At 39.2% G+C, this 25,194-nt stretch overlaps 1 protein-coding gene and 1 long non-coding RNA gene across 2 annotated transcripts; both read left to right on the top strand.

Moving 5' to 3' along the window:
• The first annotated feature begins 1,046 nt into the window (after nt 1–1,046).
• LOC144638744 (tryptophan 2-monooxygenase-like) lies at nt 1,047–24,992 on the top strand. The gene is made up of 7 exons (XM_078497994.1): nt 1,047–1,382; nt 2,199–2,267; nt 18,972–19,109; nt 19,507–19,549; nt 20,316–21,071; nt 22,567–22,764; nt 24,250–24,992. Exons 1-7 carry the CDS (start codon nt 1,175–1,177, stop codon nt 24,515–24,517), a joined length of 1,680 nt encoding a protein of 559 aa, XP_078354120.1. The 5' UTR covers nt 1,047–1,174; the 3' UTR covers nt 24,518–24,992.
• On the top strand, nt 2,326–9,793 carry LOC144638777 (uncharacterized). The gene is made up of 4 exons (XR_013568004.1): nt 2,326–2,567; nt 5,899–5,971; nt 6,622–6,694; nt 8,237–9,793. It is a non-coding gene; the product is annotated as an uncharacterized LOC144638777 (long non-coding RNA).
• Nucleotides 24,993–25,194: the final 202 nt, after the last annotated feature.

Consider the following 25,194-nt stretch of genomic DNA (forward strand, 5'->3'; position numbering starts at 1 on the left):
TCCAATATCCATCTTGCCAACCGTTTTCTTAACCCTGGCGAGCTCATTTATTAAAAGCACGCTATTAAGCGGTTTATGGTCATACAACAAACAACAAATGGACAATTAATACAATCTAAGTAATAATGCTAGTTCCAAACAAATCTTTACACTCAGCCATCATAACTCAGCCATCATAACTATGTTGCCATGGAGTTCTGACACCTCAGGGAGGGGAGATACCATTTTAAATTGAGGGGAGCGGAAAAAGTAAGGTTAAACCGGCACAAATGCGAGCATGGAATCGTCACGGGGACGGAATAAATATTAGTGAAGCCATTTGACAGAAAAAAACGGGACTCGGAGCAGACGGAGCAATCCCGGGCCAAACGAGGATGAGAGTTGACGAGAGTTCAAACTCTCACTCTCGTTTGGCATGGAACTCTCATGCACTCTCATCGACTCTCATGCGCTCTCACCGACTTTGAACGTGCTCAAATTTTTCGTAAGAGTGGATGAGAGTTTAATGATAAACACGAGCCGGCAGAATCGAATATCACCGGAAAAGGGGAGGGGAAGTGATGTTTTGTTTTGGAATTTTTGAATTGATGGAGGATACATAAACTTCGAGCCAGGATCAGAGCAGGGATTCGAGCTAGGATCCGAGCTAGGTTAGCCTAACTAGCACTTCGGTTAGCCTAACTAGCTCTCCGGTAAGCCTAAATAGCGTTCGGTTGGCCTAAAAAGCACTCCGGTTAGCCTACTTTAGCTTGGGTTGCTTGCGGATAGGTCGGATCCTGGCTCGAATCCTGGCTTTATTATTAGTTTATCTCGAATTGATGTCGCTGTTATTGAAGTCACGTCTGACGTCTGCAAAACACCCTCCACTCTCGCAGTCTTTCTTTGGGCTTGTAATGCAGTAACACATTTTTTTCCTCCCCGACGTAGAATTGAAGAAAAGAATTGCGTGACACTTCAATACTACCACAGTAAACATGGCTTAAATACCTCCGTCGACTGATTTAGTATTTGTCACGAACTATTTTGACGTGAGTTAAAACAAAAACTCGCAGAAAAGCGGCTTTTCCTGAGGCTTACATGCATCGATTCATACCGGGGGCAGAAGAATCACAACCTGTACCTAAACTGCAAATAGTTACACATTTTGATTATTCCGTGAAAGTCGAGTATAACCATGGCTAATGGCACGCCAGTAAATACATTTGAGGTTTCTGACGGCTATCGCCAACAAACAGGGAGTCCCTCTCGAAGAGTGTTTCCATGGCGGTGGATTCTATGTGTTATCATAGTAGTGTTACTGATCGCTGCTATGGGGATTTTAATGGCGATGTTCGGCCCTGGAAGTAAAGATTTGAAGTATCACGATCACGAAGATTGCAAAGGTAAGCAAAGCGAGGTCACAGTTGATTTTTCACTGCAAGAAAAGTTGGGGTCAAAACTTGCGGAATTTTGAGGTTCGGCGTCGCAAACGGATTTTGATACTGCTATATCGCTGGGAGCTGTTTCGCTCTTATGCCCTAATGGGAGCTGTTTTGCCCTTCGTCAATATGGCATAGCTGTCAAAATAAGACTCATAAACACTTTATATGCTGTTTAATAATCATTCTTGAAAAAGCTACGCGGAAATTGGTTATCTGTCACGCCACATATTGTGTGTGGTCAGTCACGCTAGCTAGCCTGCCTCAGCCTGCTATATCGCTGGCAGCTGTTTCGCTCTTATGCCCTAATGGGAGCTGTTTTGCCCTTCGTCAATATGGCATAGCTGTCAAAATAAGACTCATAAACACTTTATATGCTGTTTAATAATCATTCTTGAAAAAGCTACGCGGAAATTGGTTATCTGTCACGCCACATATTGCGTGTGGTCAGTCACGCTAGCTAGCCTGCCTCAGCCTGCTATATCGCTGGCAGCTGTTTCGCTCTTATGCCCTAATGGGAGCTGTTTTGCCCTTCGTCAATATGGCATAGCTGTCAAAATAAGACTCATAAACACTTTATATGCTGTTTAATAATCATTCTTGAAAAAACTACGCGGAAATTGGTTATCTGTCACGCCACATATTGCGTGTGGTCAGTCACGCTAGCTGGCCTGCCTCAGGCAGTTTTTTGGGGGAGGAGAAAGGGGAAGGACACGATCAAAGGTTAGCGAAAGTAATTTGGCTTACATCCTCTATATCCTATATCAACTGCTTTAACAGGAACGGAGAAAAATGAAGGACCAACATCAAGACTTGATGTGCAGTGTGATGTAGCCATTATTGGAGGAGGTAAGTACCCAGGCCCCACTCTAGTTAATCGGGCGTGGCCGATTTATAGTTTACTGCAGCGTTGTATAATGGTCCTGATTGCAAAATGGACTAACACCTTTCGACCCAATCATATGCGTTGTTGTTTCTTCCAATGAAAATGCGTTGTGATCGTGTCTGGTCAGATTATTTTACTGGGGGACTGGACGGTCTGGACGGTGTTTACCAAGTGATCATGAAAGCCCGAATCTTGTGATTTTAACAGTGTGTTTTGTCGGATCTTTCTGCATTTCCCGAACACATTTACAGCTGCATTTGAAGGTAAGAAGCTTTGTGAATGTATTGTATAATGCTGTTTGTAGTAATGGATTGAAAATGTCTACTTCTAAAAGCTTAGTTAGCTTATTATTGATCGTGTTGCTCTCAAGCGGCACGAACGAACCAAGCTGGCGAAGCACTTTATTTTGTATTCTCCACGCTGTTGTGTTTTGCATTTTACAATTAGGATCTATCATGCTATTTAATTGCGCAGTATTAGATCGTATAATCGTTTTCGTCACGGGTATAAAGAAACACTGTCATGCCGTCAGCTGAGCACAAATTTTTACTCAGTTTATTTACACCGTGTATCGCCAAAATTATAATGCTTCCAAATTTACAGCTTAGTTGGAAAAAATATATATAGTCAAAAGCAGTAAAATCAATCATTTTCCATTCTTTGAGAGTTTGAACTTTTGAGCCCTTATTTTGTCAGTTATATTTCTTTGCTTCATCTATCATTTTTGGCAGTGATAAAAGCTACCTATTTTAAAGAAAAGGAAGCTCCTGGGCATAATTATGAAATCACAATACATGTACATTTTCCTGAATGTTTCCTTCCATGTACCAAGCAGTCTCTAGAAATATAAATTGATGGGTTGCCATGCTTGCAAAAGAGATATTCATGATGTACCAAGGGATAATTCTTGCGGTATCTGACATCAGCAGACTGCAGAAGCAGACTAAGAGAATATATTGTGTTTCCATTACAGTATTATTGAAAGCTAACCGTAAACAGGCTAACCGAAATGCTATCCAGGCTAGCTTAAACCGGAGTGAGCTGTAGGCTAACTGGAGTGAATAGTAGGCTAACTGAAGTGTGACGTATTAGGCTAACCAAAGTGTAGGGGTGTAGGTTGTTAACAGGTCACATTGAACCATGCATAATACACTGTCTACTGAATAAATTTGACCAGCATTTTAAATGAGTGGATATCTTTGGCTTCACTCATGTTTCAACCTTTAAGGTCCATGATTGTTTTGTTAAGCTTCACTGTTAAGCTTGACTTGCTTGTACTACCAAGGAGAGTGATGAACTTAACAGAGTCCTGGAATTGTCTCACTTATTTTATGCGAAAAATTCTAAACATACATGTACACCTGATAACTAGTCAAATGTGACCATAAACTACTTTTAACAATCAAACAGGTAAATGAAACCCCATATTGGCCCTATTGGTGGACAATGGCCGATTTCTTATGCAACACAGACAAAAGACTGTTTTTGCCTGGCATCCCGAAAGCTGTTTGTTAGGAAAATTAGCATTTTGCTCGAAACACCCCAAGTGAGAGCAAAAACCCGAAATTTACACCCCTTAGTGAGAGGACGAGCATCACTGCCCCTTTAGTAGGTTTGTCCCCCAGGTAGCTGGTCCAAATTGCACCAAATAGGAATACACATCAATGCCTTGACATGTCTTCATTAGGTGGCTATGCCATTATCTCTGTGTGTAAAGTGTGTGAAGCTGTGTTCACACTAGGTGAAACATGACTAGCCTGATCACGAATAAAAGTTACATGTTTTGTTGTGAAAAGTGTTCACATCAGGCAGTGCATATTTGCGCGAATCATGATTGAAACATGATTATTCTGATCATGATTGAAACTACCTCACGAGGTAGTTTCAATCATGATCACTAAACATGTTAATAATTGCGGACTTGCAGTGAAGAGGCAAGTGCCCAAAAGCTTCAAAATTAGGCCTTCTATAAGCTTCTTTGAGACCAAATGTTTATTAAAATATGGGCTAATGAAGCGATACAACAGGAATTATCGCGACGGGTAGAAAGCAGTATAATTGACAGAGCATTGCCACGTTTACGACGAGCAGCATTGCAATGCAAAAGCAAACTTCACAAAACATTTTTCTTTTACCAAAGATAGCACAAATACTGTTTATACTGTCTCCCCAGCTTGCTTAATGCTTGAAAGCCCTGCTCCATCAAAGGGCTTGAAAATAGACAGAAAGACAGAGATTTACACTCCTTCTTATAAAAGCGTGAACACTAAAAAATATGTCTGGAATGGTTGTGTTTAGCCAATCACAAGCGAGAACTTCAGACCGCAGAAACCACAAACAATAAATGAGTTTCTATCGGTCACGGAGCAACTTAAGTTCATATTTTGTTTCAGGATACACGCTCTGTCTTTTTCAGGAATTTAAAGAACTGCTATTCTTTCGTATAGAGGGCCACATCCAGAACATGGTTTCAGGGATTTTTGAAAGAAAAAAAAAAGGACAGTTTCTCTAGCGACGTTATACGACATGGTTCAGCGCATGCAGTATGTTGTAGACACGTCTAGACATAAGATGTAAACACGATAAACCGAATATAAAATACAAAATTGTGGAGTTTTCGTTACTGATTGTAAATCTTTTCGGTAGAACAAGGGATTCGATTTATTTTGGCAAACGATTTCAACCTTTAAACAATAAGAGGTTCCGTGATCGTAAGACTGCAAACTGCAAAGGCTCCAGACGAAAATTATTGAAAATGTTGGTATGATTGGTGCAAAGTAAACACCTCAATCGCTCAATCGTTTGATTTTCGCTTTTCCTTCCCGCTATCGTTTCGCTGTTATCGAAGAAACGAACCCTCCTTCTATCAGTGTATCAAATACGAATTGCAGATACGAATTCGTTACAATTTTTGAAAATTGCCGGCAACTGGGGCAAATCGTAGCGTCGGGCGCATCGGTTTTTCATTTTTTTTTATAAAAAAAAAACACTCAAACATATTCTTCAGTAGGGCAGTGAATGTTCTCAAAAAGGAAGGAATTACAGTTAGTGTTTACTTGTAAATTGGAGCGAAACGAGAACCGAATATCGTTCCGTGACCGATGGAAACCCATTCGTTGTTTGTGGTTTCTGCGGTCTGAAGTTCTCGCATGTGATTGGTTAAAACACAAAGAACATTCCAGACATATTTTAAGTGTTCACGCTTTAATAAGAAGCGGTGTAATGGAAACTTTATTGTAATTTCGAGCTATATTTTTCGGTTAAAGTATACAAGTGAAGATTTATGCAAGAACCATAAAACTGCATAAAGACATTACACCATGTTATAATGTTCAGGAATGTAGAGTACTGAGCCTGACAAGAGCTAGCAACCACTGACCACCATGGCACCTGACTAGACACTTGTTGTTGGTTAACTAATGGTTAAATTGTATTTAACCTCATATTTTATAAATTTCCCTTTACTGAGGAAAATCTCTTTTTCTTTATTAAAATGTGTCCTTTTTTAAAGAAAATATCAGTTTAACTCAACATATGATAATGCATTTTTGTAATTCTTGTTTATAATAATAATGCTTTGAATTTCTGTTTTAGCGTTAATGGATGAGGATCAGGGGTTGAACGAGGAATAGCATCACAAACCGAAGATGATAAGAGACTAAGAATGGTGAGCATCGACCCTTACTAGTACACCATATACCTTATTAATTTTACTCGAATAAGCGCCACGCTCGAAAAAGCGCCGCATTTGGGACAAAAAAGTTAATAAGCGCCGCCCCCAGTTTATGACGGCGGATTCAAGTGAACAGCATTGCAATGAAATACAAACTTCACAAAACATTTTTTTACCAAAGATAGGACAAATACTGTAAATACTGTCTTCCAAGCTTGCTAAACCCTGCTCCATCCAAGGGCTTTAAAATAGTCAGAAAGACAAAGATTTAATGGAAACTTTATTGTAATTTTGAGCTATATTTTTTGGTTAAAGCAAACAAGATTTATGCAAGAACCGTAGAACCGCATGAAGACATTACACCATGCTATAATGTCCAGGAATGTAGAGTACTGAGCCTGACAAGATCTAGCTATAGCAACCCCTTACCACCAAGACAGCTGACTAGACACTTGTTGTTGGTTAACTTGGTTAAATTGCATTTAACCTCATATAAATTTCCCCTCACTGAGGAAAATCTTTTTTTCTACAAGTTACCTGTGCATTTTTTTTAAAAAACAATCCTGAAGTCTAACTCAGCATGTGATAATGCATTTTTGTGATTCTTATATTTATAATAATAATGCTTTGAATTTCTATTTTAGCATTAGAGGATGAGAATCAGGGATTGGATTAGGAAAAGCACCACAAACCGAAGATGAGAAGAGACTTACAATGGTGAGCATTGACCCTTACTAGTATATCTTATTTACTCGAATAAGCACCACCCCCGAATAAAGTGCTGCATTTGGGACAAAAAAGTTAATAAGCGCCGCCCCCAAATAAGTGCCGCAGTTCCCATGCGGCGATTATTCAAGGCATATCATAAGACTGAAAACAGCACTACAAAGCAACTCTAAAACAGCCTTGGAAATTTCTTTTCATAAAAAGCAATGCTTTGCAGATCAATTTTAATGATTTACCGTTCTTTGCTGGTACAGCAAGTGCAAATTCTCTTTTCCGCAAGGGACGAATACCGACAAACAAAAGTCGCTCCTTTTAGTTAAATGTTATTAAAGTGTTGTATAGATTAGCACTTGAGGGGTGAAAAACTTAATAATTGCCATCAGCGCTTATTAGTTTGAGTAAATAAGGTATATATATACAGCTGCCATGTGTTGATAAATAACTATTTTTTAAGTTGTGTCTTGCCAAAGTAATTAAATTTTGTGAAGTCCATTCATAAATGCGCCTTTATCGTATTGGCAGTACTTTCTCAGGAGTTATAGGGTTTAATATGTCTTTTTAAGAGAGGTTGAGGAGGGGTCATCACAAAGTGCGAGGCAGCAAGGCATGCAATCCATTCCGGTTAGCCTACGTAGCACTCCGGTTAGCCTCAATAGCATTACAGTTAGCTTACATAGCACTCTGGTTAGCCTACAGTTAGCTCAGTTAGCTTGCGGTTAGACTTTTTATTTGGAGTTAAGGATTTCTGCCTTGCTGTCTTGCCTCACATGTTGAGGAGTTGAGGATGAGGTTGGCTGCTATTAATGTAGAGTTCTACACTTACTTTATTGTCAATTATAATTTGCCCTTTGGGTAACCTGTTCTGTTTTTTTTTGGTGGCTCATGTGTCTTATTGGTTGCCCCAAGTAGACTTTTGTTGCCCATAAGCACCTCTAAGAAACATTTAACTTGCAAAAAATGCTCAACTTTATTTGTATAACCTTACCTTCTTGTTTTGGTTTTGCAACAGTCCTTCGTTGATTAACCATATCAGGGGCTCTGTACATGTAGTGCCTATTTGTATTTGTAATCTTAGAAAAAGAAAACTACTTCTCTGTCTCACCAAAGATCATTCAGGGAGTATAGCTTACAAATCCCCATTTCTTGTCGAGACACAACACTAAAAATTGTTGCCAAAATATTGCAGTACTCATGCAGTAACTGTGCAAATTGTGTGAAAAGACTCTGACAAAACAAAAGTTTTTGTGACACAACACAAAACTTTTTTTTCAAAACAATTTAGTTGCAAAATGCATCTAGGGAATACTTGACTGTTGCAAACTTTGAGTGGTGCCCAGAATAACTTGTCTGTAGAGCCATTTTAAGTAATGATGAAATGAAATCAACTAGAACAAGCTTGAAAACAAAAGCCTGATAATGGTCCCTGTAATTTGACAAGCCAAAAATCAGGGCCCTTAATTCACAAAAATTGTTGGTTTTCTACAATGTTTTGGTGTCTATTAATGAAGTAAATTCCTTGCCATCTTTTAACAGCCTGGCCAAACCATATACACCTGTACCTCAAGAGACATGAGATGATATGATCAATGAGGAGGAAGGGGAGTTATAGTAGAAGAAGATAATAAAGAAAAAGAGGAAAGAGAAGGGCAAAATGATCAACAACATCAGGAGGAAGGCCAAGAAGAACAAGGCAATGATGATGAAGACCTCTACAACAGTTAATAAGGGACAAGTTTAGTGAGAATGATGAGGAATGACCAGTACTTATTTTTCATGTACTTTTTTACAATTTATCATTGTTTCTTTCATAGACACACTACCGGTTATAATAAATAATTAATAATTAAGTAAATAGAGAATGAGTCTGAAATAAATCTAAAACATTTTTTTACTAAATGAACCACAAATCACTGTACTGTGTTGTATGTGAATAGTTTTGTTGGATCTCGATTTTAAGAGTGTCAGAATGTTTATGTTCATTTTAAGAATCCAGTCTTGTTCGTGCATGACTTATAAACTGTGGCCACCTTCCTTTAGTTAGTTTTCTGGATAAATAAGCTAATAGAAATGCATGAGTTAGGTTTGGTGAAAAAAATTGAGCACAGTGTCACCTGTTGGTCAACCAACAACTCGGTAGCCTGCGAATACAGCCGCCTTTCATTTTTAGAGGCAGCTAACAACTTGGCCTCTGACATTTATTTTGGATTTGCCGGATGTGAATTAGCTTGCGAATGCAGATGCATTTTGGCCGATTCTGGAAATACGTCTGCATTTGCAGGCTAGAATCATGTGAATGGAAGCCATATGAAAGTTAATGAAAAGATGTCAAAAAAAAAAAAATGGTTTGGTGGCCTGTGTTAGTAGAGCACCACTGTAAATGCAGTGAGGAATTTACCTGAATAATAATAATAATAATAATAATAATAATAATAATAAAAATAATAATAATAATTGATATTTAAACAGGGTGACCCCTTCAGTCGCAGAACTGGTATCAACAGGGGCCCAGTGTAAAATAAATAGAAGAGAATTTCCAAAACTTATCCTAACTTTAAATACAACAATACAAATCTCAAGGTTATAGTGGTTTTGCAATTAAACACACGCTAAAAAACAGGCCCTAAAATTTACTTTCGAAATTGTGTGGGAGAAGCAACAGATGGTATCATCCATTAGCCTGGGGGCAGGGGGGCAAATCCCATATGAAAGGAGCAGGGATGCTCATTGTCTCACTTAGACAAATATTATCTAGATTTTTTTCTCAAGCCACAAATACATTGGTCTTATTTAGGGTTCTTTTAAAAAATTGCGCACAACAAGCATCCTGATCATACCTTTCATAAGTAAGTTTCCAGGGGTGGGGGCGTGAACTTATGTGCCCATACCGGTATTTTTTTTAAAATTCAGTTTAGCATTGCAAATTATTGAAGCCAATTCTTTTTTCTTTTAAAACAAAGAAAACTTTGTCTTTTATTGTGTAGAATTATCTATGGGATTATAGTTGATAGTGGTACTGGTAATAAACCTGAAATGAAAACACTAGTTGTATAATATTAGTCTGGCAATGAATAAAATAGATTTGTATTCTTATTTGTTGTAACTGAATTACATGTATTTTATTGAGCTAGTACGAGGTCCATGTTTATAAATATTGGTTGAGTTCGTCACTTTGCAATGTTAGGGCGTGGTCTATAGACTGGTGTAAAGAAATGTCTATATAAGTCCGGGGATATCAGTATCCAACATGAGTTTCATTTCATGTTCAATGATTCCTGAGGGGTGTGTCTACAAACAAGGACTAACAATAGAGCTATAAATCATTGAACATTATAACTTCCTTAAAAATTCCCCAACCAAAACATGCGATATGTAGTTGATACTACATACTTCTGCTTTCACTTTATAGGTATTTCGATTAAAACAGTTTTAAATAGTTCCAGCCGATCCTGGTTGTTATTTTTTAATCTATTGGAGATTCAGTGACATTCCTAGCTTCTAACGGATTGTTCATTATTAATTAATTATTTTTTGGGGGCGGGGGGATAGCTTAATTATTAGGGGGGCAGAAAAGCCTAAGGCGTGTCTTAAGGAGGGGGGCTTCATTAGAGTTTCAAGATAGTTAGTAGGGGGTCATGAAAGTTTTCTTATTTTCATGGACCCACAATATTACGAAGGCTATTTATTCACACTTTATTGAATAACCATCTGAGCCTATTCATATCCAGCACATTTTTATACCTCGAGTCTGGTCAAAGGGAACAGAGACCCTGGGTACTAGGATGTATCATCCAGCATAATGCATGACCATGGGTCGAATCCTAGATTTTTAACTTGAATGTTTTATTTGTAATTTATAGATTTTTTTCCCTTGGTGGTTCAAGCAAGCTTTAGCCAAGTAAAATTAAGCAAATTTTTTCTCTCTAAATGCTAATACTGCCATTTATAATGAATTGTTTATAATAAATTGTTTGCATATAATAAAGGATTGGGGGGTCATAAAAGTTTTGAAGTTTCTGTTTGGGAGGGAGGGGGGGGGGGTCATTTAAGTTTTTCTGTTGTTGAAGGTACAGCCAGCCCCCCCAGTAATGAACACTGTATAGCTAAAAAAACTCAAATAATGTTAAACTTAAGCTTTCCGATTGGTTCATTTTAGAGATTTCTTTAAAAGTAACCGCCTAATTAACCTCCTGGTAATATTTCCGCAGAGCCCCCTATGTACATTATTAAAATTATCTCCGACTATTTCAAACTTTCCGACTACTCAAACAGTAATCGTGAAAGAACGAGCCAGTCAAAAATTGCTTAATAACTTAACTGACCATTGAACGACAGCGAACCATACCGGAATCGCTACAATAATGACAACCAACGAAAATAGGCCACAAAGCGCTTTGTGGTGTTTCGAATATAGGCCACAAAGCGCTTTGTAGTGTTTCGACTAGGCCACAAAGCGCTTTGCGGTGTTTTGAATAGGCCACAAAGCGCTTTGTGGTGTTTTGAATAGGCCACAAAGCGCTTTGTGGGGTAAGAAATCGAAAAAAATTTTTTTTTCAAAAATTAGCCGTGAGATATCTGCGATTCAACGAGACATCAAGATTTTAATGTTAGCTTTTTAAAATAAAACACCACAAAGCGCTCTGTGGTGTTTTGAATAGGCCACAAAGCGCTCTGTGGTGTTTTGGTTAGGCCACAAAGCGCTCTGTGGTGTTTTAATTAGAGTCTAATTAGGCCACAAAGCGCTTTCAGTAGTTTCAGTGGTGTTTCGCTCATGCCAGTTCTGATTTTTCAATCGATTTTTAAATCAAAACGAACCAGGAACAGTTAGAAAAGCACTCCAGCCATACAATATACTCGGCAAGAACATTCCTGAAATAAATAATAAATACACGGGAGAAGCCTTATCCAAAAGAACTAGCCAACGTCGCGAACCAGCTTTCGATCGTGCTAGTGACAAGATTGGGAACAAAGTAAAAGCGTAGATTGAGTGGTAGTTATTTACAGCACCGAAATTAAAATTGGTTGCACTGCTTCTCAGGGATCTTATTTGCCTCTACGTTTCAGGACTATTGAATGATCTTGATTTGAGGATAAATCAAAGTGCGGAGTATTGGCTGGACGGAAACACGCAGTTCGCAAAGCAACCATATAAATCTTCGATCCACTCGAACATTTTTGTTGAATTTGAAAAACAGAAAGTACAGTAAGCTGTCGATTTGTGATAGAGATCTTGTGAGGGTAAACGCAATTATTGCAAATGGCCGCTGCATATTTTCGTACAGAGTCAAAACAAAGTCAAATATTGCTTTCCTGCCCCTACCCGTCGAAAAAACAACTTCGCTCAAAGACCGAACTGCAACAGAGTTTAGTTACCAGTCTTATGCTGCGTGTTACTAGATAGAACGCGTGATATGATTGGCTCATGATATCACATTACGTCATAGGACTGGTTCGCCAGATAGGACAGAACCACAACGGCACATACCCTTTGGTCGTCCTAGAGCGTAGTCTCCTGGCGCGGCCAAAAAGACGGGGATAGCTTGGGGTTGCTACAAAACCGCTACGGGTGACGCATACCGCAATGGTTTTCATTTTAGTTTTGACAGGAAATCGTTGCAGGCACACTTGGTCGACTTTTGGGTTAATGTGTAATCAGGTTGTGTTTTTTTGCTTCGGCGGAAGGACAGAGAAAAAAGCTTACGGGGCAAAGTACAGTATGGGGCCCAGTTCTCGGCCACTTTTGACGTAAACTTGTATTTCTTACCTCAGAAGAACCGCAGGAACTTGAAATTTCTCCCAGAGCTAGCTACATTATTCAGCTTTTTGGTGTAAAGCTATCGACCGGTCAAAAATTAATTTGCCCGAGCAATAATAAAAATAAAAGCTCCATTTGTGGGCCCAGTTCTCGGCCACTTTGGCCCAGTTCTCGGCCACTTTTGACGTAAACTTGTATTTCTTACCTCAGAAGAACCGCAGGAACTTGAAATTTCTCCCAGAGCTAGCTACATTATTCAGCTTTTTGGTGTAAAGCTATCGACCGGTCAAAAATTAATTTGCCCGAGCAATAATAAAAATAAAAGCTCCATTTGTGGGCCCAGTTCTCGGCCACCTTGGCCCAGTTCTCGGCCACTAAAAAGCTTGTGCGTAATTATCTGTAAAAAAAATGCTCAATTAATTTTCACAGTCATAAAATCACTCTGTAAACCTATTTATACTATATCGATCCCAAATTATTTTTATGATGCTTTGTTTTACTTTAGAAAAGAAGGATTTTATCGCGCCAAGTTGCCTATGTGCAGGTTCTGGCAAAACCGCATTGTGTGACCCGTGCATTTAGATGGTTTATTTTGCAGTGAAAAGGTCTTGAAAGATTTAGGTGTTGTAGAAATAATAGACAAGACAAGAGTCAGCTCAAAACTTAGAGATAAGATTGAACTTTATTTTTAAAACATTTATTTCTTTCATTCTGGCAGCAGCAGATGAAATTATATTAAAAACCAAGCGCTAAGCTGTGATAGCGAGCAGGGTGGCCGAGAACTGGCAAATACGCAAACGTCGCAAGAAAAAATTTCGAAGTAAATTAAGACCAAAAAATACAACGGTTCAACGAAAAGTTAACTAAAGCAGAAAGCTGAATTATTCTACGTTTCACATGCCAAAAATTAGCTCGTATGGTGGGGGCTTTTGGATAAAATACGAATTTAACTACATCCATGAATTTGGAGCCGTAAACAAACAACTTTTTCGGGAATGCAAATTCACCAAACTCCGCGTAAACTCGACGTGCGAGCTTTCTATATCGAATTGAACGATCAAACTCAAGATACTTAAAGCACATGAATCAGTCTATCGTTTGAAGGAAATACCTTTTTCTTTTGATTCAACTGGAGTGTGAAAAAACGCGTTAAACACAAAGTGGCCGAGAACTGGACCCGACCGAGAACTGGGCCCCATACTGTACTGATATTCACCATTGTGAAATTGCACTTACTTTGACAAGTTAAAGTTATTTTTGTAAATGAAAAAGGTAACGTCATTGATGTCACGCAGTGTTTTTTTAGCAAACTAGATGGTTTGCTGGTTTCTGACTATGAATGGGGGTGTGATCTTGCGGTATATTTTTTGAGCCTGACTCCGCCGTAAAACTTTTTTTTTATTTAGCAAGAACTGTGTCGATTTTCATTTCTGAACAATTGGTCGTCAAGTCGTTTGTCACAAAGAGTAGAATGTTTGTACAGCATGTTTTGGAATTATTTTAGATTTGGTTAGTAAGACGCTTCTGAAGACCTGAGCAAAACATTGGGAATGTACAGTATTAATAGGAACTTGAATGGAATTTTTCACAAGTTGGATAAAGGTATCAACTGAAAAAAATGGAATTCAAAATGAGAACTTGGATTTTGTTGTAATTAAATTTTATCGCGGATTGGATGCATAATATCACGGCTTTGAAAGTCTTCAAATAATTAGAAAGGTTCCTTTCTTCCTTTTGATCTTATTGTTATTTTCATGTATTGATTATTCGAAAGTGGTTTTCGTTGATACGAAAAAAAAACGGGTTTTCACTGAATTGCTTGAAGTATTTTTAGACGTGATAATATTGGCGTAATCAAATTACATTGTGCACGAAATATTTGTTATTCTTTTGTCTTGAAACTTTGAGGAAATTGAAATTTTTGTTTGACAGTAGTGTATGAAAGGCATTTTATGGAACTGAATAAAAAATAAGAAACATTGATAAAGGTTATTTCAAAGATTTATTTTGCCTGATTTTGAAGGGTTTCAGGAGTTTTAAAGAGTGCTGGTAAACGGCTGTATGTTGTTTGTGATTACGGATCTTATTTAGTTTCGAACGCTCTAATTTTTGAAAGGTTAAAACAGGTTAAAACCGGGCGGTTTCATGAGTTTTTTGGGTAGAAAGGTACGGTGGTGGTCAAAAAAAATGTTTAGAAAGGAATGACTGTAGTAGCACGTAAGCCGGAGGTTTGCGTGAGTCACGGGGTATAGTATGCGTGAGCTGGATTTCCGGCGTCATAACGGCATGTTTTGTTTACTGAAAGATACACTCGACGTTTAGTTAGCTTAGTCGGCTTGGGAAACTATTTTAAAAACGAATGTTGTAATAGTTAATTAATAGTAATCTAGAATTAACCCACTCTCGATTGGAGTCTGTTCTGGATTCGCGCTACCTTTTCGCCGCGAAGGAATTTTGTAAAATTTCGCTAGTGGAAAGAGGTACTGTAAGAACAGTATCAATAACTCAAAAGGAGGAACTTCTTTGTAGCTCTGAATTAAGACGTATGATAAAATTTTAGAATAAGAAACTTTCGATATATGGTTTTCATATTGTTTTTGTCAATTTCCTTTTGTGGCAGATTTTTTGAGAATCAGCTTTTCTTTCGTGTGATGATAGGCACCGAAAAACGACAAGAACCGTCAAGGACTTATCTTTAGAGGGCGGGGAGTTTTGGCATACTGTATTTCGAGGACTGGACTGGACTAGTAAAACGCGGACTAGTAAAACGCGGACTTGTAAAACGCGGACTAGTATAACGCGGACTAGTAAAACGCGGACTTGTAAAACGCGGACTAGTAAAACGCGGACTCAGGTAAAACGCGGACTTGTAAAAGGCGGACTAGTAAAACGCGGACTAGTAAAACGCGGACTTGTAAAACGAGGACTAGTAAAACGCGGACTTGTAAAACGCGGACTTGTAAAACGAGGGCTTGTTAAGCACGGACTTGTAGAACGCGGACTTGTAAAACAAGCGCTTGTAAATCGGATAAAACTAAACGGTTTAGCGAGCGAAACAATTTGTGTTTGAAGCTCTTGTGTGTTTCTTCGACGGCATATTTCTAGCTTTTTTGAGCACTCTATGGTCTGTTTTAGCGTGGAGATGTTTTTGCAGTATAGCACATGTTCGTTCTGCAAACCCCTACTAAAACAACGGGATTGATGCTATGAGTTGTGTGCATATGTTTCTTTCTTTCCACTACTTGACGTCTGTTGAGTGCAGTCGTTTGTATTGCTCGCACGAGGTAGAACGGGGCCCGTCCAGAAATCAACAGTCAATCGTAAATAAAGGTGACGGGCCTACACGACTCCTACGTTCGTGACATTAGAATATTTGCCGTTATATGTTCAAATTCGGTCTTTCGACCTTATTTGCTTCTGACTTCTTTCTGAGGTTACTGTTTTTTTGAGACATTATGTATTGAAGAGAGCCGTAAGATGATTGTGGCCAAGGAATTCGAAGTGTCTAGAGGCGTTTTACAAGTCCGCGTTTTACTAGTCCAGTCCAGTCTACAAGTTAAAGACACATCAAGACCACCCCACTGTGAATTGCCATAGCACAGACAAAATTATAGTCAATATCTTATGTGTTTTTAAGAGAATTACATAAGAACCAAGGCATGTCTTGTCTTGCCTTACATTGACATGCAATAATTTGGAAATACTAAGCTCGTAACAGTTTAAGACAGAATCCATCAGGAATTTGAGTAACATTAATTTTAGTTACGCAAAAATTGAGCACCAGAATAATTTAAATCCTTGTGTTCTTTCATACCTTGTTAAAGGCTTGACATGTGATAACACCAACATAACACCAACAACAGTTCTTTATCAGTGGGGATTGAAGAAAAAAATGGAAACATCATCACACAGTTGACCCCCATGCAAAAACACTCCAGGATGTCACGGGACTGTTTGGTGTCCGTCTGCCAATTTCTAACTTCAAATTCCAATGTTAAATTCACATTAAATTTTCAATATTTCTTAGTTGTCTAAATTTTACTAATTCTTTTAAAAAAACTATCACCTGCCAAACATCCCCAAAAATCACTCAAAAAATTACAAAAAAAACGCAATACATAGATACATGGGATGAGTGAAGTTTCCTTGGATTCCTTGAAACACCAACAAGATATTTCCGTTTAAGGTGGCTGATAATGGGTTTCAGTATTTCCCAGTCCTTATACTTTGGTTCAGAACTAAAAGCCTTCATCAATTGCTATTACAGTAATGGTATGAAACAAATGTTCAATCATTCATCAACACGTTGTGATCATTTTCTTGACAATAGTAGTTCCCCGGTAAACAGTTGTAGTACTGTCCCATCAAAGTGCAATGCCTGGAAAATACCGAAAAGCACACGACCTTCAGGTGAAACCGCACCTTACAGTATTACCAATACACTGCACTTTGCTAAGTCTTAAAACTTTACATTGTCTAGTCGTCTACTTCAATCGTTTATTTGTATTGTGTGAGATACATTTATAAATTGAAACCATCATGTCATTAAGTAATAATGCAATCTCGACAACGTTCTATATATTATATTATGCACACTAATACAGCTCATGCAAGCCCTGTGACTTACACAAACACAGTCGGACTGAGTGCTACTTAAGTAACTGCTTCGTGGTTTCTGCTGTACTGAACCCTGGCTTTCAAGGCAAAGCGCCCGATTTTAAGCTTCTCAAGCTTCTCAATGTTCTTGTTAACACTATAAACTACCTTATTAAAGGAATATAACGAAGCATTTTAACAAGGCGAACAAAATTTACGCGTAATAAAATTAACGGGAATTAAAGAAAAGTTCTGGTTAAATCCCTATAGTAAAAAAGTTAACGTCAATAAAATTAACGCGATTTTTTGAAATTCGCGTTAATAACACGTATCGTTAATTTCCTATAGTAACGTGCTCATGATTTGCCGGAAAAACCCGTTTGGAGTAAGCTATGAAATGGTAAACCGCTTACCACGTTAAAGCCCTACTTAGCGCACCCTCGCCTCTCTCTTTTACACCGCCCTCGTCAGTAAGTTACATGTGTAGAAAGTCAATTTTTGAACGTCCCCCCCCCCCCAATCCAAAGATGGTAAGACGAGACGTGACCAAAGCCGGGACACGTCACCGGTATTTTCTACTAAGTACTCTCGCTCCGTTGCAAGTTTTTAGCTGTTTTTCCAGGCAACAAGGGCAGAACTTAAAAAAGTCAGCCTGGCGTTTTCAAGTTGAGATCTTAAGTTCCTGATGGCATCACAATAATATCACTTGTTTATAGCTTCAGTACACTTGCATGGTGATTTTTTAACAAAAATGGACCACTATTTGTAGGTTTTCATACGTTTTTAGGCTCTAAAGTTTTTGAAGTGAAGCTCGTGATAGTGTTCCTTAAATGAACAGGAAAACAATTTTTCTGATTCCACAACGTTTAGTCCACTCCTATTTTTTGTGTACCGTAATGATTCGATTTAGCGCCCTCCTTCCAATAAGCGCCCCCTTCCGAATAAGCGCCCCCCTTCGAATGTGTTTTTGTAAATAAGCGCCCCCATTCTTATAAGCACCCCTATTCTAATAAGTGCCCCTATTGTGGATAACTGGCCCTACTGAAGTCACTGACGTCAACTAGATAAACTCCTGACCGTTCACCGTACAGTTCATGTATATATTTACTGTTAAAATGAAGAATTATTTTAAAAGGAACTGAACTTTTAACAATTTCTAACTGTTACAGTTCCTGTTATTGTTAGATACATTTGGTTGTTTCTCAAAAAATTAAATAAGCGCCCTGTCCCGAATAAGCGCCCTGTCTCGAATAAGCGCCCACCCTTGAGGTGCCAAAAGTAAATAAGCGCCCCGGGCGCTAAATTGAATCATTACGGTAGTCTAGTTGTTACTAAGCAGAAAAAAAAACGTTAAACCGTCCTCAACATCTGATTTATTTGCGCTAGCAAAGTTTTGATTTAAGATACGGCCCCATTCTCGTCCCCACAGCCCTTTCGTTTCTCTTAGCCGGCTTGGCACGAGAAAACGGAGGGCTCTGGGGACATAGAATTTTTGAATTAATTCAAATTTTTTTATTGGCTGTTTGGAACAAAGAATTCCAAAACGGAAGCCGGAAACGTAATGACTCTCTCATACATTCTTTTGAAACGTCATGACTGCATACATGAAGACCGGAAGTCCTAGAATCTAGGACTGGAAATTCTGTGTCCCCAGAGCCCTTTTTGTTTCCTCGTGCCAAGGCCCAGCCGGCTAAGAGAAACGAAAGGGCTATAAGGACGAGAATTATAAGCCCCCTGTTTTTTACCTTCCCCAGTGCCCTCCCCCTTGAAAAAGTCTTGAAAGAAATGCGATCGTTTTATAATTTGTTGTCAACAAAAGCCAAGCGAGTGTCCCCAAAGACGATTGAAAAGTATTTCTATACTGACAACTAATTTTTATTTGTATCAGTTATTTACACTCAGTTTTTCTTCCTTGATTAGGTTTATCAGGGCTTTACATGGCTGAAACACTGTTGAGGAAAAAGAAAGAGACAAGTGTTTGTGTTTTTGAGAAAGAGGATTGGTTCGGCGGAAGGATATTAGATCACCGGTTTCCTCAAGCGCCTGATATAACTGTTGGTAAGGTACAGCTGAGTAGTTAGCAGTATTCCAGTTAATGAGCGAACAAACGAGCGGTCGAGCGACCGAACGACCGACCGAACGAACGACCGACCGAACGAACGAACGAACGAACGAACGAACGAACGAACGAACGAACGAACGAGGAGCGAACAAAAATCGTGGAATGCGAGGAAGAAAGACTTTCATGTGACGCCAGTTTTCATTTGACGTTATGAGTTAGAGTGAAGTGAACATCCTATTGAACTCCTAGGCATTAGATTTTTACACCTGCATACCCCATCGAGGGCGAACATTTTCCAAGAATTGCCGAATTGGTGAAATAGAAGGTCCCCGATATTCGGACTGTTTGTTGCACGACTAACGATTTTTACTTTATTTATTTGTTTTTGTTTAGGGTTAGGGGCTTGGCGAGTTGTCAATGATGCTACGAAAATGATGCAAGTATTATTATTTATTTTTTTTAGAGTCGATTTATTCTTTGCGAATACACGCTTTATAGATGGTTTTCTTGCTATATAAACCGCTTACATATTTAATTTTTTTTTAAAAAATCAGGCCATTACATCAGTTGGTATCTTTTGCATTGCGAGGGTGGGGTCAGGGGAGGAAAGAGATTTTGTCCAGCAAGGGTGAACTACAGTCTTACACAAAAGTTGTTGGGACACTTGAGCACGAGCCCCCGCGTATATCCACAACTCAATAGTGCTCACTATGGCGTTTTCCATTTGTTAAGAGGTAGGCGCGGTGGCCTAATGGTTAAGGTTAGTGCGCTGGACTCTGGATCGGGGTCATTGTGTTGTGTTCTTGGTAGCCTGCGTAGCACATTCTGTAGTTTCGAGCGCGCGTATGGGAAACACATAAGGCGCGAGGGGGCCACGCACTCCCAAAAAAGGCGCTAAAAAACGTACACAGACGCCTGCTACGCAGGCTATGTTCTTGGGCAAGACACTTAACTCTCATATTGGTTCTCTCCACCCAGGTGTATAAGTAAGTACCGGTGAACTGTTGGGCAACCTGACAGAATGCCGAGTGCTAACCTGCGGTGGACTAGCATCCCATCCAGGGAGGGGGGGGGGGCGGGGGTAGCAATACTCCTAGCCGGAGAAACAAAGCGGCGTTGAGTGCCGAGATATATGAGCCACTTGGGATAAAAAGGCTTTACTCCTACAAACCTAAACGGTTTTTTCTGTTTTTCTTTCTTAGAAATCTTATTCAAAGACTGAACATTTCCACCATTCAGTGGGATTACACTTACCCAAGCATACTGGAATCCCGGGGAGTGTTTTCTAACGACAGCATGACAATTAAAAATGAAGCCTTTCCTACGCTTAATACAGGAAAATTCAGAAACATGACAAGCAATGAGATGGCAAGCTACGCTTTCAAAGACGAATACGTGACCACTGCACCGCTTTTTGCTTCAGTGGACGCATATATGTCGTACTATCTTACCCCCGAGGGGGCAGAATTTTTATCCGAGTTGTATGGTTTTAAAGGAGACTATACCGAATCCATAAACCCCGCGGCATATATAGAATATTTAACGCTGCCAATTTCAGGCAAACATCGGCGACCATTGAAAGGCATGTCCGAAGTTATAGATGCACTAGTTTCTTCAGTAAGGTTTTATGGAGGAACGTTATATAAGAACAGTGAGGTGTCCTCCATTGAAAAGGTCAAAACAAAATTCATATTGACAACCTCAGAGCTGACTGTCTCTGCTAAAAAGATCGTTGTAGCGACACATCCTGTTGCTTTCATGAAGATCAAAGGAAGCGTAGCAGAAGAAATTCAACGTGAGCCCGCCTTCCAGTCAATAACAAGCATGCCCGCATTCAAGGGGGCAGCGGTATACAAAAAGGCTTGGTGGAGCGACAGCATGGCCACGAACCTCACCCTGGAACCGAGGCAGAAATTTATCTCAAACAGCAACTGCCTAGGAGTGACACTGCCTCATGGGTAATTTTTATCCACTTTATCTCATTTGTGTACATATTGTCATTTTGCGTCTACTGATCTTATGTACCTGCAGCATTTTTGTTCTGCACACCACAGGCAGCCCAAGCTAACGATAAGAGCCAGAGTACTCAAAACTCGCACTTTGGAAGAATTTTCTACGCTTCACTGGGGCACTCGGAACCAAATGGACAACGATTGGAAAGAAAAATTACTGGAGATTACGGTGCTGGAAATTCTGCAGCAATTTGACCAATTTTACGGAAGATATTTTGCTTCGAGTGAGATGCTGTCGAAAATAGTTTCCAGCCTTGGGAATATTTAATATAGTACACGTGTTCAAAATTTCGCAAAGGAATTACTCGTCCAAATCGCTTCAAATTGGCTCGAGGAGCTGGCAAACAAGAAAGAACACGAAACAGCAACAGTGTAAGTCAATTTTATTCGTAAAACGTTCGAATTTCTATATCGTAAAATAAAACTGTTTCATTCCCATACAAATCCTTATAAATTGAGTCTTACAGTACTGTGGCTCTTATCGTTAGCTTGGGCTGCCTGTGTGCACACTAGCAACATTAACATTTATGCGTAAACAGAAAAAAATTACGTTTTTTGTCTTAGGGTGTTCAGGATAGAACGCCAATATTTTTAGCCATCGAGTTCCCTTTTAGGGTTTCACATGAAGAAGAAAAAATGTCATCAAGCAGTGTTGCCGATCTAGGCCGATCAGGCGTGAAAAATGGTTTGTTTTAGGGGTTATAAAAAGCTCTAGCAACGCTCATTTTGGTCTCCTTTAGAGGTTAAATTAAAATTTTCCGACGAGCATCCCCGTTTCTTTAGGGTATCGACTGGTATTTGCGAGGACGCGAGCACAGCGTTTTTCTTTGCGAACAAAAGTAAGCACTAAAAACCACAAACAAATGAGCACCCACAAAAATTTTGCTAGCATTTTGAGCAGAAGTTAAATTTGCGAACACGGCAAAATTTTGAGAATGTTTGAGGGTCCATTCAATCGTAAGCCGTTCTCTTTCCTTTTGGAGTCCCCCAAGGCCTTCTGACTTTGAGCTTTGCTTGTCGTCGTAAAGGGACTGTATCACGGCTGAGTTAAGTTTATCTTTTTAAGCTTTGCCAAATACCGGTACTCGCTTTGTAACTTAATGTTTGTTGAGAAATTACTTCAATCTATGGATCTAAATGACAAAATCATAGCTTTTGCCAAATGTGTCTCCCGGGCGTTATAATTTAAAGCAGGAGCCAAGTCATGGGCTCCTGTTTAAAGTTACAAGCAAACGTGACTAACTTTGAAAACAGTTCAGCCCAACAATATTTCAGAAACCCATATCGCAATCCGTTTCAATCTTCGTCAGTTTTGGCCATCCGTATCTTCTTTTGTATTTGCTGTGTTACTGAAATGTTCCTTCCTTTATATTTCACCGAATTTGTTTGTCTTTTTACCATGCCTAAATTTGGCTTAAACGATGTTTATAATTTCTTTAAGAGGAAGAGGTCCTAATGGTGAAGGTGTTCTCCATACAATGTACATGGATGGCGCTTGTAGCAGGAGATGGGGAGATATTTTAAGGATTTCTAAATCAGCTGTGGACAGAGAACTAAAACGAGCTCTAGAGTACAAGTTTGGGGGACCAGTACCAGACCCCCTGGATACAGTTTATCAATACTGGGATGAGGGAGCCTGGTGAGTCCAAAATAAGAGCTAATAAAATTGTATTAATTTTAAAATGCCATAAATTAACTGTCGGAATTAAGAAGCACAAGACAATGGCCGTTTTTATGCTAGAGACGTTAAAGCCGTCAGAGACGTTAGAGCTGTCTCGAGACGACTTTAATGTCTAGTATAAAACGGTAAATAAGACAGACGCCATTGACTTACGATGGCTTTAACGTCTTTTTGTAAGAGCGTCTGAACGACGCTCTTAACGTTAGCAGACTCGTACCCAGCCGCTTCTCTTGCTTTTTGAGCGGCGTGCAAGGCATCAAGGGAAGGACGAACTTTTTTTGCGAAGCGACGTTGCTTTTTCTACGTCCTTCCCATCATCCTCTTCGAACGTAGCCAAAAACGAAAAAACGAGTAACGACTGGGTAAGAGTTTGTAACGTTAGCTTTAACGTCTCAGACGTTAAAGACGTCTAGTATAAAAACGGTAAATAAGACAGACGCATTTAACGTCTGATGGCTTTAACGTCTTCTTGTCCAGTGTCCTTCGAGTGCAGAACCCAGTCTTTTTTTATTTTTTATTTATTTTTTCTGAAAGTCTGTCTACTAGCTTCTACCAAATGCGTCCTGTTTTTAGACGTTTAGACGACTTAATCGTCTCTAACATAAAAACAGCCAATGTTTATATTTTTTTTTTCGTATGAAGTAAAATTCAAATGGTGGTATGACACAATTTGGATTGTATAAAGAGTGCTCTAAATGGCCAAGAAAGCTAGGTTTTATCATTTTATATTGTTTTGTTATACAACGCTCGTTTTGCACAAGTCTTCGTAAACATGGTAAGTTATAATGTTTTTAAAAATGCGTTTTGTGCGCTATATTTGTAGAGCGTTTTTCACTTGAATGTGGAAAGTTATTCGCATTGGCTTTGGTTTTGCATTACTACGCTTAGTGAATGGTTCAAAATACTCAATCGTAACTCGCTCACGCACGTTTTCCCGCGCTTCGCGCCTGCTACGTGTATTTGCTACAAGTTTTGATTGGTTCACTGGATTGTCTGTGTCTTTTGTGATTGGTCAGAGTGATAACTTTGGTGTTGGTTTCACGACACTCAATGAAACCACTGCATAAAGGAAATATTAAACGGCCACAAAACTTGATACATACACTAGAGATTTATAGAGAAATCGAGAGTGGAGTGGAGTCCCATTCGGTTTGTAGTCATACGTTAACAAACAAAATCGGACGAACGCTTAGCGGGAATCCGATTTGTTTAATCACGAGTATAATTAGACAGAATTGGATAACACAAAGTTCTATATTGCCTATTAATCGTAACTAAAGTCTGATGAAAAAAAATCAATAAAAGCGAGGTTTTTTTTAACAATTTATGACTTAAATACATGACAAATTCGAAGAGAATCGAAAGAGCCGTTTGAAAATCCAATCATATTCTAGAAATTTGCTACAGTAATGATAAATTACGCATTTTCTCCCTTATTTCTAGGCATTTTCAAAAGCCCGGTTCAAACATCACTCTTTCAGAAGTCAGCAACTGGGCAAAACGACCTTTTCCGAAACAAGAAATATTCGTCATAGGAGACGCGTACAATCCCTACAGGGGGTGGACACAGGGCGCTATCATGTCAGCTGACAATGCATTGTTGGAGGGCTGGCAGATTCACGACAAGAGCTCCTCACAGAAGAAGGACAACATGGCAGTTTCACTGAGCGAGATTATGCGGAATCCTTCGAAAGATTTGCAGAATCACTAACCAGTGGAGTAAATATACCCCGGAGGGTTTGAAAACTTTGGATATAATGGTTTTATACGACTGTATTTAGAGCTATATAAAATGTAAAGTTAAACCTCTCTAATACAGACATTGAAGGGACAAAGCGAAGTGTCCGTATTAGAGAGGTGTCCATATTATAGAGGTCACCCTAATGACGTCACTTGTTAGACTCATAACAGTTTTAAGTGTTCAGTACCTAAAAACAGGCCTACATTCGCCTTTAACTACAGTAGAACCTCTCCGTACGGACACCTCTCAAATACGGACAATCTCTGATGTCCCAACAAAATTCTCATATATTTTCTTTACGGGCCCTCTCTAATACGGACAACGGACACTAAATCTCGGCCCCAGGGAACAAATTCATATAAACTTAACCTCTTTATTGCGGACACTCCAGTGATCTGGCGATATTATTTTGTGTTCGTAATGCAATTTCCTGTTTGTGGTTACAGTCAACTCTCGCCTTGCGGACACCCCGTTATTGCGGACACTCGTTATTACGGACAAAATCCAGATCCCCGGCGAAAGAGGTTTGACTGGAAATGACTCCCGCTATTACGGACTCTCGCTATAGCGGGCAATAAACGACGCCCCGAGTGTGTCCGCTATAACGAGAGTTGACTGTACAAAGACAACATCGTAACGCTTTATTC

This window comes from Oculina patagonica, chromosome 14 (assembly GCF_052425735.1).
Source record: "Oculina patagonica isolate OP01 chromosome 14, crgOcupat, whole genome shotgun sequence".
Classification (NCBI taxonomy): Eukaryota; Metazoa; Cnidaria; class Anthozoa; order Scleractinia; family Oculinidae; genus Oculina; species Oculina patagonica.